This window comes from Ascaphus truei, chromosome 14 (genome assembly GCF_040206685.1).
Source record: "Ascaphus truei isolate aAscTru1 chromosome 14, aAscTru1.hap1, whole genome shotgun sequence".
In the NCBI taxonomy this organism is placed as follows: Eukaryota; Metazoa; Chordata; class Amphibia; order Anura; family Ascaphidae; genus Ascaphus; species Ascaphus truei.
The window spans coordinates 15,152,042-15,166,856 of NC_134496.1; the positions used below are offsets into that span (position 1 = coordinate 15,152,042).

Genomic DNA, 14,815 nt, shown 5'->3' on the forward strand with positions numbered 1-14,815 from the left:
ACCTTCAACTCTATAAACTTATAGGAATCCTATGTGATATTAGGAGCTCCCCCTACACATTGTGGGTAAGTCGTATGCCCCAAAGGGCTGGGGAAATGGATTGAGCACCCCAAAGCCAATTAGCGAGGTGCCAGCCCAGGGCGTGATGTCACAAAGAGGCAGCAAAGGAACATTTTGATTGGTCAACGCGTTGGCCCATATAATTAGCACACAGTTTTAAGCAATAGCCAACAGCAAACACAGTAAGCAATAGGTTCCTATGGGAGTGAGTGTTAATTGGGGCAGGTATCTTGTGAGGTTGCGTACGTTCCCGGGGGTTCAGTGGAGGAGTCGGAGAGAGTGCAAGCTCTGGGCACAGGAGCGGATAAGAGCGCAGAGCTGGGAGCTGTACTGCAGACAGGAGGTCTCTCGGAGCTCGGAAGCTGCCCAGTTCAGCTTCTCCAGGAGGGCCGTCTCAGCCGCGAGTTCAGGGGCAGTGACTGTCCTGGTAGGGGCGGCAGTCTCGATGTCTGGGGGAGGGGGGATCTCCTGGCAGGGCTGGAGAGACAGCTGGTGTTCTCGCACCTGAGACAGAGCAGCCTGGGGGTTGAGGACTGAGAGACAGGTGGAAAGAGAAAGACAGAGGAGCAAGAAGGGGACAGTTAAAAAATGAGACGCCTAAAGATGAGACAGCAAATAACAAGCCCACTTGTGAGCACATTAACACGTCTCAGATAGGAGAGAGGGGTGGGGAGAGAGGGGGGGGAAGAGAGAGAGAGAGAGGGGGGGAGGGAGAGGGGGGGGGGAAGAGGGAGAGAGAGAGGGGGAGGGAGAGAGAGAGGGAGGGAGAGAGGGAGGGGGAGGGAGAGAGAGGGGGAGAGGTGCGGAAAAAAGGGGGGGGGGAGCATACTGAAGGGAGGTGTCCTGACCTGGGTTATCCTTCTCAGTGTCGGAGTCAAGGTCTTGGCAAGAGACACAGAGTAATTTCTTCTGTCTGTCCTGTAACAAAATAGTCTAGGGACAAAAAAAAAGGAGAGGGGTGAGAAAGAGAGAAGGGTGGGGAGAACGAGGAGGACAGGAGGGGGGGAAGGCAGGAGAGGGGGGAGAACGAGGAGGACAGGAGGGTGGGAAGGCAGGAGAGGGGAGAGGAGGGGGGGGAGATCGAGGAGAGGAGGGGGGGGAGATCGAGGAGAGGAGGGGGGGGAGATCGAGGAGAGGAGGGGGGGGAGATCGAGGAGAGGAGGGGGGGAGAGCGAGGAGAGGAGGGGGGGAGAGCGAGGAGAGGAGGGGGGGGACAGCGAGGAGAGCGAGGAGAGGAGGGGGGGGGGGAGCGAGGAGAGGAGGGGGTGGGGGGGAGCGAGGAGAGGAGGGGGTGGGGAGCGAGGAGAGGAGGGAGAGCGAGGAGAGGGGGGGGAGAGCGAGGAGAGGAGGGGGGGAGAGCGAGGAGAGGAGGGGGGAGAGCGAGGAGAGGAGGGGGGAGAGCGAGGAGAGGAGGGGGGAGAGCGAGGAGAGGAGGGGGGAGAGCGAGGAGAGGAGGGGGGAGAGCGAGGAGAGGAGGGGGGAGAGCGAGGAGAGGAGGGGGGAGAGCGAGGAGAGGAGGGGGGAGAGCGAGGAGAGGAGGGGGGGAGATCGAGGAGAGGATGGGGGGAGAGCGAGGAGAGGAGGGGGGGGAGAGCAGGTGGGGGAGAGCGAGGAGAGGAGGGGGGGGAGAGCGAGGAGAGGAGGGGGGGGAGAGCAAGGAGAGGAGGGGGGGAGAGCGAGGAGAGGAGGGGGGGGGGGGACAGCGAGGAGAGCGAGGAGAGGAGGGGGGGAGAGCGAGGAGAGGAGGGGGTGGGGAGCAAGGAGAGGAGGGAGAGCGAGGAGAGGGGGGTGAGCGAGGAGAGGAGGGGGGGGAGAGCGAGGAGAGCGAGGAGAGGAGGGGGGGAGAGCGAGGAGAGGAGGGGGGAGAGCGAGGAGAGGAGGGGGGAGAGCGAGGAGAGGAGGGGGGAGAGCGAGGAGAGGAGGGGGAGAGCGAGGAGAGGAGGGGGGGAGAGCGAGGAGAGGAGGGGGGGAGAGCGAGGAGAGGAGGGGGGGAGAGCGAGGAGAGGAGGGGGGAGAGCGAGGAGAGGAGGGGGTGGGGAGCAAGGAGAGGAGGGAGAGCGAGGAGAGGGGGGTGAGCGAGGAGAGGAGGGGGGGGGGAGAGCGAGGAGAGGAGGGGGGGGAGAGCGAGGGGGGGGGAGAGCGAGGAGAGGAGGGGGGGGAGAGCGAGGAGGGGGGGGAGAGCGAGGAGAGGAGGGGGGAGAGCGAGGAGAGGAGGGGGAGAGCGAGGAGAGGAGGGGGGGAGAGCGAGGAGAGGAGGGGGGGAGAGCGAGGAGAGGAGGGGGGGAGAGCGAGGAGAGGAGGGGGGGAGAGCGAGGAAAGGAGGGGGGGAGCGAGGAGAGGAGGGGGGGAGAGCGAGGAGAGGAGGGGGGGGAGAGCGAGGAGAGGAGGGGGGGGAGATCGAGGAGAGGAGGGGGGGAGAGCGAGGAAAGGGGGGGGAGAGCGAGGAGAGATGGGGGGAGAGCGAGGAGAGGGGGGGAGAGCGAGGAGAGATGGGGGGAGAGCAAGGAGGGGGGGAGAGCAAGGAGAGGAGGGGTGAGAGCAAGGAGGGGAGAAAGCAAGGAGAGCGAGGAGAGGAGGGGGGTAGAGCGAGGAGAGGAGGGGGAGAGCGAGGAAAGGAGGGGGGGAGAGCGAGGAAAGGAGGGGGGGAGAGCGAGGAGAGGAGGGGGGGAGAGCGAGGAGAGGAGGGGGGGAGAGCGAGGAGAGGAGGGGGGGAGAGCGAGGAGAGGAGGGGGCGGGAGAGCGAAGAGAGGAGGGGGGTGAGAGCGAGGAGAGCGAGGAGAGGAGGGGGGGAGAGCGAGGAGAGGAGGGGGGGAGAGAGAGGAGAGGAGGGGGGGGACAAGGAAAGCGAGGAGAAAAGGGGGGGGGGAGAGCGAGGAGAGGAGGGGGGGAGAGTGAGGAAAGCGAGGAGAGGAGGAGGGGAGAGCGAGGAGAGGAGGGGGGGAGAGCGAGGAGAGGAGGGGAGGAGAGCGAGGAGAGGAGGGGGGGGAGAGCGAGGAGGGGAGGAGAGCGAGGAGAGGAGGGGGGGGAGAGCGAGGAGAGCGAGGAGAGGAGGGGGGGGAGCGAGGAAAGCGAGGAGAGGAGGGGGGGAGAGCGAGGAGAGGAGGGGGGGAGAGCGAGGAAAGCGAGAGCGAGGAGAGGAGGGGGGGGAGAGCGAGGAGAGGAGGGGGGAGAGCGAGGAGAGGAGGGGGGGAGAGCGAGGGGAGGAGAGCGAGGAGAGGAGGGGGGGAGAGCGAGGAGAGGAGGGGGGGAGAGCGAGGAGAGGAGGGGGGGGAGAGCGAGGAGGGGAGGAGAGCGAGGAGAGGAGGGGAGGAGAGCGAGGAGAGGAGGGGGGGAGAGCGAGGAGAGGAAGGGGGGGAGAGCGAGGAGAGGAGGGGGAGGGCGAGGAGAGGAGGGGGGAGAGCGAGGGGAGGAGAGGGGAGAGCGAGGAGAGGAGGGGGGAGAGCGAGGAGAGGAGGGGGGAGAGCGAGGAGAGGATGGGGGAGAGCGAGGAGAGGAGGGGGAGAGCGAGGAGAGGAGGGGGGAGAGCGAGGAGAAGAGGGGGGAAAGCGAGGAGAAAAGGGGGGAGAGCGAGGAGAAGAGGGGGAGAGCGAGGAGAAGAGGGGGAGAGCGAGAAGAGGGGGAGAGCGAGGAGAAGAGGGGGAGAGCGAGCAGGAGGGGGGAGAGCGAGGAGAGGAGGGGGGAGAGCGAGGAGAAGAGGGGGAGAGCGAGAAGAGGGGGAGAGCGAGGAGAAGAGGGGGGAGAGCAAGGAGAGGAGGGAGGAGAGCGAGGAGAGGTGGGGGGAGAGCGAGGAGAAGAGGGGGAGAGCGAGAAGAGGGGGAGAGCGAGGAGAAGAGGGGGAGAGCGAGGAGAAGAGGGGGGAGAGCAAGGAGAAGAGGGGGGAGAGCGAGGAGTAGAGGGGGGAGGGCGAGGAGTAGAGGGGGGAGGGCGAGGAGAAGAGGGGGAGAGCGAGGAGAAGAGGGGGGAGAGCGAGGAGAAGAGGGGGGAGAGCGAGGAGTAGAGGGGGGAGGGCGAGGAGAAGAGGGGGGAGGGCGAGGAGAAGAGGGGGAGAGCGAGGAGAAGAGGGGGGAGAGCAAGGAGAAGAGGGGGGAGAGCGAGGAGTAGAGGGGGGAGGGTGAGGAGAAGAGGGGGGAGAGCGAGGAGAAGAGGGGGGAGACAGAGTAATATCACTTTAAAGATACTCCCAGCTCAGCTCTTCCCTGTCATACCCCGCATGTCTCACACGTGTCCCCCAGCATCCTGTATCCCTTGAGCAGATAATCTCCCATGAGACGGCTGATCCGGTCCTGACGCTCTCGCCGTGCTCGCAAAATCTTCATGTCTGACTCAGAAGGGGGAGACCAGGGCTCATCATCACCTAAGAGAGGGAGGGCAAAGAGAGGGGTCGTGGGGGTGGGGGGAGAGAGGGGTCGTGGGGGTGGGGGGAGAGAGGGGTCGTGGGGGTGGGGGGAGAGAGGGGTCGCAGGGGTGGGCGAAGAGAGGGGTCGCGGGGGAGAGAGGGGTCGCGGGGGGAGAGATGGGTCGCGGGGGGAGAGAGGGGTCGCGGGGGGAGAGAGGGGTCGCGGGGGGAGAGAGGGGTCGCGGGGGTGGGTTGCGGGGCGGAAAGAGGGGTTGCGGGGGGGAGGGGGCGGAAAGAGGGGTTGCGGGGGGGAGGGGGTGGAAAGAGGGGTTGCGGGGGGGAAAGGGGCAGAAAGAGGGGTTGCGGGGGGGGAAAGAGGGGATGCGGGGGGGGGGGGAAAGAGGGGTTGCGGGGGGGGAAAGAGGGGTTGTGGGGGGGGGAAAGAGGGGTTGCGGGGGGGGGGGGGGAAGAGGGGTGTCGGGGGGGGAAGAGGGGTTGCGGGGGGGAAAGAGGGGTTGCGGGGGGAAAAGAGGGGTTGCGGGGGGAAAAGAGGGGTTGCGGGGGGGGGAAAGGGGGGTTGCGGGGGGGGGAAGAAGGGTTGCGGGGGGGGAAAGAGGGGTTGCGGGGGGGGAAAAGAGGGATTGCGGGGGGGGGGGGGAAAGAGGGATTGCGGGGGGGAAAGAGGGATTGCGGGGGGGGAAAGAGGGATTGCGGGGGGGGAAAGAGGGATTGCGGGGGGGGGAAAGAGGGGTTGCGGGGGGGGGGAAAGAGGGGTTGCGGGGGGGGGGGAAAGAGGGGTTGCGGGGGGGGGGGGAAGAGGGGTTGCGGGGGGGAGAAAGAGGGGTTGCGGGGGAGAAAGAGGGGTTGCGGGGGGGGAAAGAGGGGTTGCGGGGGGGGAAAGAGGGGTTGCGGGGGGGGGAAAGAGGGGTTGCGGGGGGGGGGGGAGAGGGGTTGCGGGGGGGGGAAGAGGGGTTGCGGGGGGGAAAGGAGTTGCGGGGGGGGGAAAGGGGTTGCGCAGGGGGGAAAGAGGGGTTGCGCAGGGGGGAAAGAGGGGTTGCGCGGAAGGGGGGGGAAAGAGGGGTTGTGCGGGGGGGGGGGGAAGAGGGGTTGCGGGGGGGAAAAGAGGGGTTGCGGGGGGGAAAAGAGGGGTTGCGGGGGGGAAAAGAGGGGTTGCGGGGGGGGGAAAGGGGGGTTGCGGGGGGGGAAAGAAGGGTTGCGGGGGGGGGGAAAGAGGGGTTGCGGGGGGGGGAAAGAGGGATTGCGGGGGGGGGGAAAGAGGGATTGCGGGGGGGAAAGAGGGATTGCGGGGGGGGAAAGAGGGATTGCGGGGGGGGAAAGAGGGATTGCGGGGGGGGAAAGAGGGATTGCGGGGGGGGAAAGAGGGATTGCGGGGGGGGGGGGAAAGAGGGATTGCGGGGGGGGAAAGAGGGATTGCGGGGGGGGGGGGGGAAAGAGGGGTTGCGGGGGGGGGGAAAGAGGGGTTGCGGGGGGGGGAAAGAGGGGTTGCGGGGGGGGGGAAGAGGGGTTGCGGGGGGAGAAAGAGGGGTTGCGGGGGAGAAAGAGGGGTTGCAGGGGGGGAAAGAGGGGTTGCAGGGGGGGAAAGAGGGGTTGCAGGGGGGGAAAGAGGGGTTGCGGGGGGGGGAAGAGGGGTTGCGGGGGGGGGAAGAGGGGTTGCGGGGGGGAAAAGAGGGGTTGCGCGGAAGGGGGGGGGAAAGAGGGGTTGCGCGGAAGGGGGGGGAAAGAGGGGTTGTGCGGGGGGGGAAAGAGGGGTTGCGGGGGGGAAAAGAGGGGTTGCGGGGGGGAAAGAGGGGTTGCGGGGGGGAAAAGAGGGGTTGCGGGGGGGAAAAGAGGGGTTGCGGGGGGGAAAAGAGGGGTTGTGGGGGGGGAGAGGGGTTGCGGGGGGGAGAGGGGTTGCGGGGGGGGAGAGGGGTTGCGGGGGGGAGAGGGGTTGCGGGGGGGGGGGAAGAGTGGTTGCAGGGGGGGGGGAAGAGGAAAGGGGTTGCGGGGGGGAAAGAGGAGTTGCGGGGGGGGAAAGAGGAGTTGCGGGGGGGGAAAGAGGAGTTGCGGGGGGGGAAAGAGGAGTTGCGGGGGGGAGAAAGAGGAGTTGCGGGGGGGGGGGAAAGAGGGGTTGCGGGGGGGGGGGGAAAGAGGGGTTGCGGGGGGGAAAGAGGGGTTGCGGGGGGGGAAGAGGGGTTGCGGGGGGGGAAGAGGGGTTGCGGGGGGGGAAAGAGGGGTTGCGGGGGGGGAAAGAGGGGTTGCGGGGGGGGGAAAGAGGGGTTGCGGGGGGGGGGAAAGAGGGGTTGCGGGGGGGAAGAGGGGTTGCAGGGGGGAAAGAGGGGTTGCGGGGGAGGGGAAGAGGGGTTGTGGGGGGGGAAAGAGGGGTTGCGGGGGGGGGGAAAGAGGGGTTGCGGGGGGGAAAGAGGGGTTGCGGGGGGGGAAAGAGGGGTTGCGGGGGGGGAAAGAGGGGTTGCGGGGGGGGGGAAAGAGGGGTTGCGGGGGGGGGGAAAGAGGGGTTGCGGGGGGGGGAAAGAGGGGTTGCGGGGGGGGAAGAGGGGTTGCGGGGGGGGGAAGAGGGGTTGCGGGGGGGAAGAGGGGTTGCAGGGGGGTAAAGAGGGGTTGCGGGGGGGGAAGAGGGGTTGCGGGGGGGGAAGAGGGGTTGCGGGGGGGGAAAGAGGGGTTGCGGGGGGGAAAGAGGGGTTGCAGGGGGGGGAAAGAGGGGTTGCGGGGGGGGAAAGAGGGGTTGCGGGGGGGGGGAAAGAGGGGTTGCGGGGGGGGGAAAGAGGGGTTGCGGGGGGGGAAAGAGGGGTTGCGGGGGGGGGAAAGAGGGGTTGCGGGTGGGGGGAAAAGAGGGGTTGCGGGTGGGGGGAAAAGAGGGGTTGCGGTTGCGGGGGGGAAAGAGGGGTTGCGGGGGGGGGAAAGAGGGGTTGCGGGGGGGGGAAAGAGGGGTTGCGGGGGGGGGAAAGAGGGGTTGCGGGGGGGAAAAGAGGGGTTGCGGGGGGGAAAAGAGGGGTTGCGGGGGGGGGAAGAGGGGTTGCGGGGAGGGAAAGAGGGGTTGCGGGGGTGGGGAAAGGGGTTGTGGGGGGGAAGAGGGGTTGCGGGGGGAAAGAGGGGTTGCGGGGGGAAAAGAGGAGTTGCAGGGGGGAGGAAAGAGGGGTTGCGGGGGGGAGGGGTTGCGGGAGGGGAAAGAGGGGTTGCGGGGGGGGGAAAGAGGGGTTGCGGGAGGGGAAAGAGGGGTTGCGGAGGGGGGAAAGGGGGTTGCGGGGGGGGAAAGAGGGGTTGCGGGGGGGGGGAAAGAGGGGTTGCGGGGGGGGGGAAAGAGGGGTTGCGGGGGGGGGGAAAGAGGGGTTGCGGGGGGGGGGTAAAGGGGTTGCGGGGGGGGGAAGAGGGTTTGCGGGGGGGGAAAGAGGGGTTGCGGGGGGGAAAGAGGGGTTGCGGGGGGGAAAGAGGGGTTGCGGGGGGGAAAGAGGGGTTGCGGGGGGGGAAAGAGGGGTTGCGGGGGGGGAAAGAGGGGTTGGGGGGGGAAAGGGGTTGCGGGGGGGAAAAGAGGGGTTGCGGGGGAAGAAAGAGGGGTTGCGGGGGGGGGAAAGAGGGGTTGCGGGGGGGAAAGAGGGGTTGCGGGGGGGAAAGAGGGGTTGCGGGGGGGGAAAGAGGGGTTGCGGGGGGGAAAGAGGGGTTGCGGGGGGGGGAAGAGGGGTTGCGGGGGGGGGAAGAGGTGTTGCGGGGGGGAAAGAGGGGTTGCGGGGGGGAAAGAGGGGTTGCGGGGGGGGAAAGAGGGGTTGCGGGGGGGGAAAGAGGGGTTGCGGGGGGGGAAAGAGGGGTTGCGGGGGGGGGGGGAAGAGGGGTTGCGGGGGGGGGGAAAGAGGGGTTGGGGGGGGAAGAGGGGATGTGGGGGGGGGGAAGAGGGGATGTGGGGGGGGGGAAGAGGGGTTGCGGGGGGGAAGAGGGGTTGCGGGGGGAAGAGGGGTTGCGGGGGGGGAAGAGGGGTTGCGGGGGGGAAAAGGGGTTGCGGGGGGGAAGAGGGGTTGCGGGGGGGGAAGAGTAGTTGCGGGGGGGAAGAGTAGTTGCGAGGGGGGGAAGAGTAGTTGCGAGGGGGGGAAGAGTAGTCGCGGGGGGGGGGAAGAGTAGTTGCGGGGGGGGGAGAAGAGTAGTTGCGGGGGGGGGAGAAGAGTAGTTGCGGGGGGGGGGGGAGAAGAGTAGTTGCGGGGGGGAAGAGTAGTTGCGGGGGGGAAAGAGTAGTTGCGGGGGGGAAAGAGTAGTTGCGGGGGGGAAAGAGTAGTTGCGGGGGGGAAAGAGTAGTTGCGGGGGGGGGAAAGAGTAGTTGCGGGGGGGGGGAAAGAGTAGTTGCGGGGGGGGGGAAAGAGTAGTTGCGGGGGGGGGAAAGAGTAGTTGCGGTGGGGGGAAAGAGTAGTTGCGGTGGGGAGAGTAGTTGCGGGGGGAGAGTAGTTGCGGGGGGAGAGTAGTTGCGGGGGGAGAGTAGTTGCGGGGGGAGAGTAGTTGCGGGGGGAGAGTAGTTGCGGGGGGAGAGTAGTTGCGGGGGGGGGGGAGTAGTTGCGGGGGGGAGTAGTTGCGGGGGGGGGAGAGTAGTTGCGGGGGGGGGGAGAGTAGTTGCGGGGGGGGGAAAGAGTAGTTGCGGGGGGGGGGGAAAGAGTAGTTGCGGGGGGGGGGGGGAAAGAGTAGTTGCGGTGGGGAAGATTGGGGGTTAGGATGGTGAGGATGTATCGTGCTGATTCCCACGATGTGTTATATTATTGTGTCACGTGTATTACTGCTGTAAAGTGCGGTGTACATGGATGGCACTATATAAATAAACACATACATACATATTACATTGTGTGTGTATTAGTTGTGTACATTTTATGTGTTACATGGTGTTGTATTGCCACTGTGCATCTCCCTGCACGCTGCGGATAATCCCTCACCTTGCAGAGCCATGCTGACCAGGAAACCAGAAGTAACCCTTTGGGAACTGGATACTGAAGGTCCTATTTGTAGGAAAAGGGAAGTAATTTCCGATGGAACGCAGGATCAATCTCCTACAGCACTCTCCGGAGGCGGGAAGGCATTCCCTGCGACACGCAAACCGAAACGTGTAGGTACTCACTGCACAGAGAAATGATACCAAGCTGGAACGCAAGCCAGAAACAGTTAACAGTTTGGGATAGTAAGATACCGGAAGCCGCAAACCACACTGAAACACAAATGCCAGCTACGGTGTGTCTGCTAAACTGTTCCGGGGGGAAACCCCAAGCGTGAACTCCAAGTTCCAGAAATAGACATTATTTTATGTAGATATATAAATTATTCTTGTTACTTATCTCCTAAATATAGTTTTTGTCATTAATGATGTCGGACTTTAATCTCTGTCCTTGTCTCCCAACATTTACCTTTCTGTTTAATATTTATTTTAAAGACTGTGTAGAAAATAGATATATTTTATATAAGTGTAATAATTGTAAACATTAATGTTATAATGAATATTGCATTTATTCAGTTTGTTTTATATTATTTGTCTAGTATTTTATAACAATTATTTAGAGATATAGATAAAATTTTATTACATACCCTCCAAACCGGATCACCGGCAGGGTTGCCACCACGCCAGGTTTGACCCAGAGACTACAGGGTTTCGGGCACTTATCTCCAGGCTAGGGGTTTAGCTGGAAAATGTCCGGCAGCGGCTGCATCTCCCAGCATCTCCCTCTGCAAATTCCATCAACATGGCTGCGCGACGTCAAATGACGCTACGTGAGGTCACGCGGCATTACATTGCCATGACAACCGGTCGTCACGTGACGCCTTGGCGCCATAAGGCGTCTTGTTGTCATAGAAACTTGATGCTGCGTGACGCTGTAACATTACGTTGTCATGGCAATGCGCACCATTTGACTTCTCGGAGTTGGGTTAGCTGCTACTTCACTGAACGATAAAAACTTCGAAACAGTAATCAAAAAGAAGCACACGCTCCCATCGTGCACGGGCACTCTCATCAGTGAGATCGCGCTCATCAATGAGATCGCGCTCCCATCAGTGAGATCACTCTCCCATCAGTGAGATCACGCTCCGATCGTTTGAGCGCGTTACCATCAGTGAGATCACGCTCCCATCAGTGAGATCGCGCTCCCATTGTGCCAGCGCATTCCCATCAGTGAGATTGCACTCCCATCAGTGAGATTGCGCTCCCATCAGTGAGATTGCGCTCCCATCAGTGAGATTGCGCTCCCATTGTGCCAGCGCATTCCCATCAGTGAGATTGTTCTCCCATCAGTGTTATCACGCTCCCATCAGTGAGATCACGCTTCCATCGTTCGATCGCTCTTCCATCAGTGTGATCACTCCCATCGTCCAATTGTGCTTCCATTAATGAGATCATGCTTTTATCAGACAGATCTCCCTTCCATCAGTGAGATTGAAGTCCAATCAGTGAGATCGTGTTCCCATCGTGAGATCGTGCTTCCATTAGTGAGATCGTGCTTCCATTAGTGAGATTGTGCTCCCATCGTACGATCGTGCTTTTATCAGTCAGATCGTCCTTCCATCACTGAGATCGCGCTCCCATCGGTGAGATTGCGCTCCCATCAGTGAGATCGCGCTCCCATCGGTGAGATTGCGCTCCCATCAGTGAGATCGCACTCCCATCAGTGAGATCGCACTCCCATCAGTGAGATCGCGCTACCCTGACATCAAAAACATATGCCAAACCAGGTGTACTTTATAGGAACCAATCCTCCCTAAGGCCGTGCCTATAGTGCCGTCGTTGGCGACGGCGACACGGCGGGTGACATCACCCGTCGCCACCGGCGAAAGTTATGTTTCGCCGGGCGGCGGGGTTGCGGGATTCCGGCAACTTGATTAATTCAAGGGCCGTCACGTGACGCGACGGCCCTTGAAAAATCAGATTTTGCCGGCTTCAGGTTTTCGCAACGTCTCCGTCGCGTGCACTATAATCACACGCGGCCGGCAATGTATTTGTTTTTGGGCAACGTCGCGTCGCCGTCGCTGGCATTATAAGCGCGGCCTAAGTCTGCTGGTCAGAAAGCGTATCGCACAGCAGATGCTAATGCCAATTATCGTTTTTGGGAACATAGTATTCGGCACGGCACCCCAAACCCACCTTAGCACACTTGACACCCTCTAAATTTCAATATGCCGCTTTGTTCTACAATGCAACTACAACACACATCACTGCGAAATGCTCAAAGAACTAGATTGGTCATCACTAGAGTCTAGGCGCAAAGTTCATTTTTCCTGTCTTGCCTTCAAACACTTTCTGGGCAAACTACCCGTCTATCTGAACAAGCTCCTCACCCCTACCACACGCAACACTTATCATCTGAGATCTGACTCCAAAAGACTGTTCATGGTCCCAAGGCTCAGCAAAGTATTCGGCCGCTCCTCCTCTTACCGTGTACCCCAAAACTGGAACAGTCTACCGGAGACTCTCACAGCCACCACCAGTCTTAAGTTCTTTCAAAACCAAAGCTGTCTCACATTTTAGGAGTAGTGGTCCCGTGGGGTCCAATGGCGGAGCACAGCAACAAAAACAATGGGGGCTGCAAACCAGTGGTGAATGCTAGAACATATTTATTAGGTGGTCAAACAGGGTACATATTCACTCTGACGCGTTTCGGGCACTGCGTCCCTTTATCAAAGAGTGTATTCGCGTCTACAAACTCCTCCGTTATACACCGGAGTCCCCGCCCCCAGCGGTGACGTCACAGGGCTGAAATCTCGCGAGAGTTAGTCAGAGAGACCCACCCATTGGATAAGCAAGTAACCAATGGGACGTCTTGCTTATCCAATGGGTGGGTCTCTCTGACTAACTCTCGCGAGATTTCGGCCCTGTGACGTCACCGCTGGGGGCGGGGACTCCGGTGTATAACGGAGGAGTTTGTAGACGCGAATACACTCTTTGATAAAGGGACGCAGGTCCCGAAACGCGTCAGAGTGAATATGTACCCTGTTTGACCACCTAATAAATATGTTTTAGCATTCACCACTGGTTTGCAGCCCCCATTGTTTTTGTTGCTGTGCTCCGCCATTGGACCCCACGGGACCACTTGCATGCTGAGCGTGAGGCACGCATTCACCAAGGACTGAGCTGCTGTGTCCAAGTGAGTTCTCACTGTGATTTCACATTATGACAATGTACCTTTGTTTTACTGGGAATATACACTAGACTTTTATGGTATATATGGATATCTGTGTCTGTTCTTCAGTATTACTAGTACACATGGAAGTCTTTATTGTGTGTGAGTCTCCAGCAGCGTTAATATATATGCTCTGACACCTTGGTTATACAATCCTGCTATGCTGCTGCTTGTACATGTTCATAGGACAGCTGAGCCTCTAACATTGGGATAACATCCCTCATCTACAATGTCTCACATTTTAATCTGGTCTGTAACTGTTACATGCGCCCATAATATATATTATCTCTAACTGTGCATGCAATATCTTGTATATAATGTATACCCTGTTCACTTATGTAACTGTATTTGGAACTATATATTATTTGTCATCTTAACTCTGTGCCCAGGGCATCATTGAAAACGAGAGGTAACTCTCAATGTAGTCTTCCTGGTAAAACATTTGATAAATAGATAAATAAAATAAATCAGTGAGATCGCACTCCCATCAGTGAGATCACGCTTTTATCAGTCAGATTGCCATTCCATCAGTGAGATTACACTCCCATCGGTGAGATTGCGTTCCCATCGGTGACATCGCGCTCCCATCGGTGAGATTGCGCTCCCATCAGTGATATCGCGCTCCCATCGGTGAGATTGCGCTCCCATCGGTGAGATTGCGCTCCCATCTGTGAGATTGCGCTCCCATCGGTGAGATTGCGCTCCCAACAGTGAGATTGCGCTCCCATCAGTGAGATTGCGCTCCCATCGGTGAGATTGCGCTCCCAACAGTGAGATAGCGCTCCCATCTGTGAGATTGCGCTCCCATCGGTGACATTGCGCTCCCATCGGTGAGATTGCGCTCCCATCAGTGACATCGCGCTCCCATCGGTGAGATTGCGCTCCCATCAGTGAGATTGCGCTCCCATCGGTGAGATTGCGCTCCCATCGGTGAGATTGCGCTCCCATCTGTGAGATTGCGCTCCCATCGGTGAGATTGCGCTCCCATCGGTGAGATTGCGCTCCCATCGGTGAGATTGCGCTCCCATCTGTGAGATTGCGCTCCCATCAGTGAGATTGCGCTCCCATCGGTGAGATTGCGCTCCCATCGGTGAGATTGCGCTCCCATCGGTGAGATTGCGCTCCCATCGGTGAGATTGCGCTCCCATCGGTGAGATTGCGCTCCCATCATTGAGATTGCGCTCCCATCATTGAGATTGCGCTCCCATCGGTGAGATTGCGCTCCCATCGGTGAGATTGCGCTCCCATCGGTGAGATTGCGCTCCCATCGGTGAGATTGCGCTCCCATCATTGAGATTGCGCTCCCATCATTGAGATTGCGCTCCCATCGGTGAGATTGCGCTCCTATCAGTAAGATTGCGCTCCCATCGGTGAGATTGCGCTCCTATCAGTAAGATTGCGCTCCTATCAGTGAGATCACGCTTCCATTAGTGAGATCACGCTGCCATTGGTGAGATTGCGCTCCCATCGATTCAGATTGCGCTCCCATCGGTGAGATTGCGCTCCTATCAGTAAGATTGCGCTCCTATCAGTGAGATCACGCTTCCATTAGTGAGATCACGCTTCCATTATTGAGATCACGCTGCCATTGGTGAGATTGCGCTCCCATCGGTGAGATTGCGCTCCCATCGGTGAGATTGGGCTCCCAACAGTGAGATTGCGCTCCCAACAGTGAGATAGCGCTCCCATCGGTGAGATTGCGCTCCCATCAGTGACATCGCGCTCCCATCGGTGAGATTGCGCTCCCATCTGTGAGATTGCGCTCCCATCGGTGAGATTGCGCTCCCATCGGTGAGATTGCGCTCCCATCTGTGAGATAGCGCTCCCATCGGTGAGATTGCGCTCCCATCTGTGAGATTGCGCTCCCATCAGTGAGATTGCGCTCCCATCAGTGAGATTGCGCTCCCATCAGTGAGATTGCACTCCCATCAGTGAGATTGCGCTCCCATCGGTGAGATTGCGCTCCCATTGGTGAGATTGCGCTCCCATCGGTGAGATTGCGCTCCTATCAGTAAGATTGCGCTCCTATCATTGAGATTGCGCTCCCATCATTGAGATTGCGCTCCCATCGGTGAGATTGCGCTCCTATCAGTAAGATTGCGCTCCCATCATTGAGATAGCGCTCCCATCATTGAGATTGCGCTCCCATCATTGAGATTGCGCTCCCATCAGTGAGATTGCGCTCCCATCATTGAGATTGCGCTCCCATCGGTGAGATTGCGCTCCTATCAGTAAGATTGCGCTCCCATCGGTGAGATTGCGCTCCTATCAG

General features: G+C 60.8%; 1 protein-coding gene across 1 annotated transcript; it reads right to left on the minus strand.

Moving 5' to 3' along the window:
- Positions 1 to 168: 168 nt before the first annotated feature.
- Positions 169 to 9,597, minus strand: ZNRD2 (zinc ribbon domain containing 2). Its single transcript, XM_075571185.1, has 4 exons — positions 9,316 to 9,597; positions 4,266 to 4,414; positions 909 to 993; positions 169 to 593 (listed from the first exon to the last, which is right to left on the minus strand). The coding sequence occupies exons 1-4, from the start codon at positions 9,326 to 9,328 to the stop codon at positions 319 to 321; spliced, it is 522 nt and encodes a 173-aa protein (XP_075427300.1). The 5' UTR covers positions 9,329 to 9,597; the 3' UTR covers positions 169 to 318.
- Between the last annotated feature and the right edge of the window lie 5,218 nt (positions 9,598 to 14,815).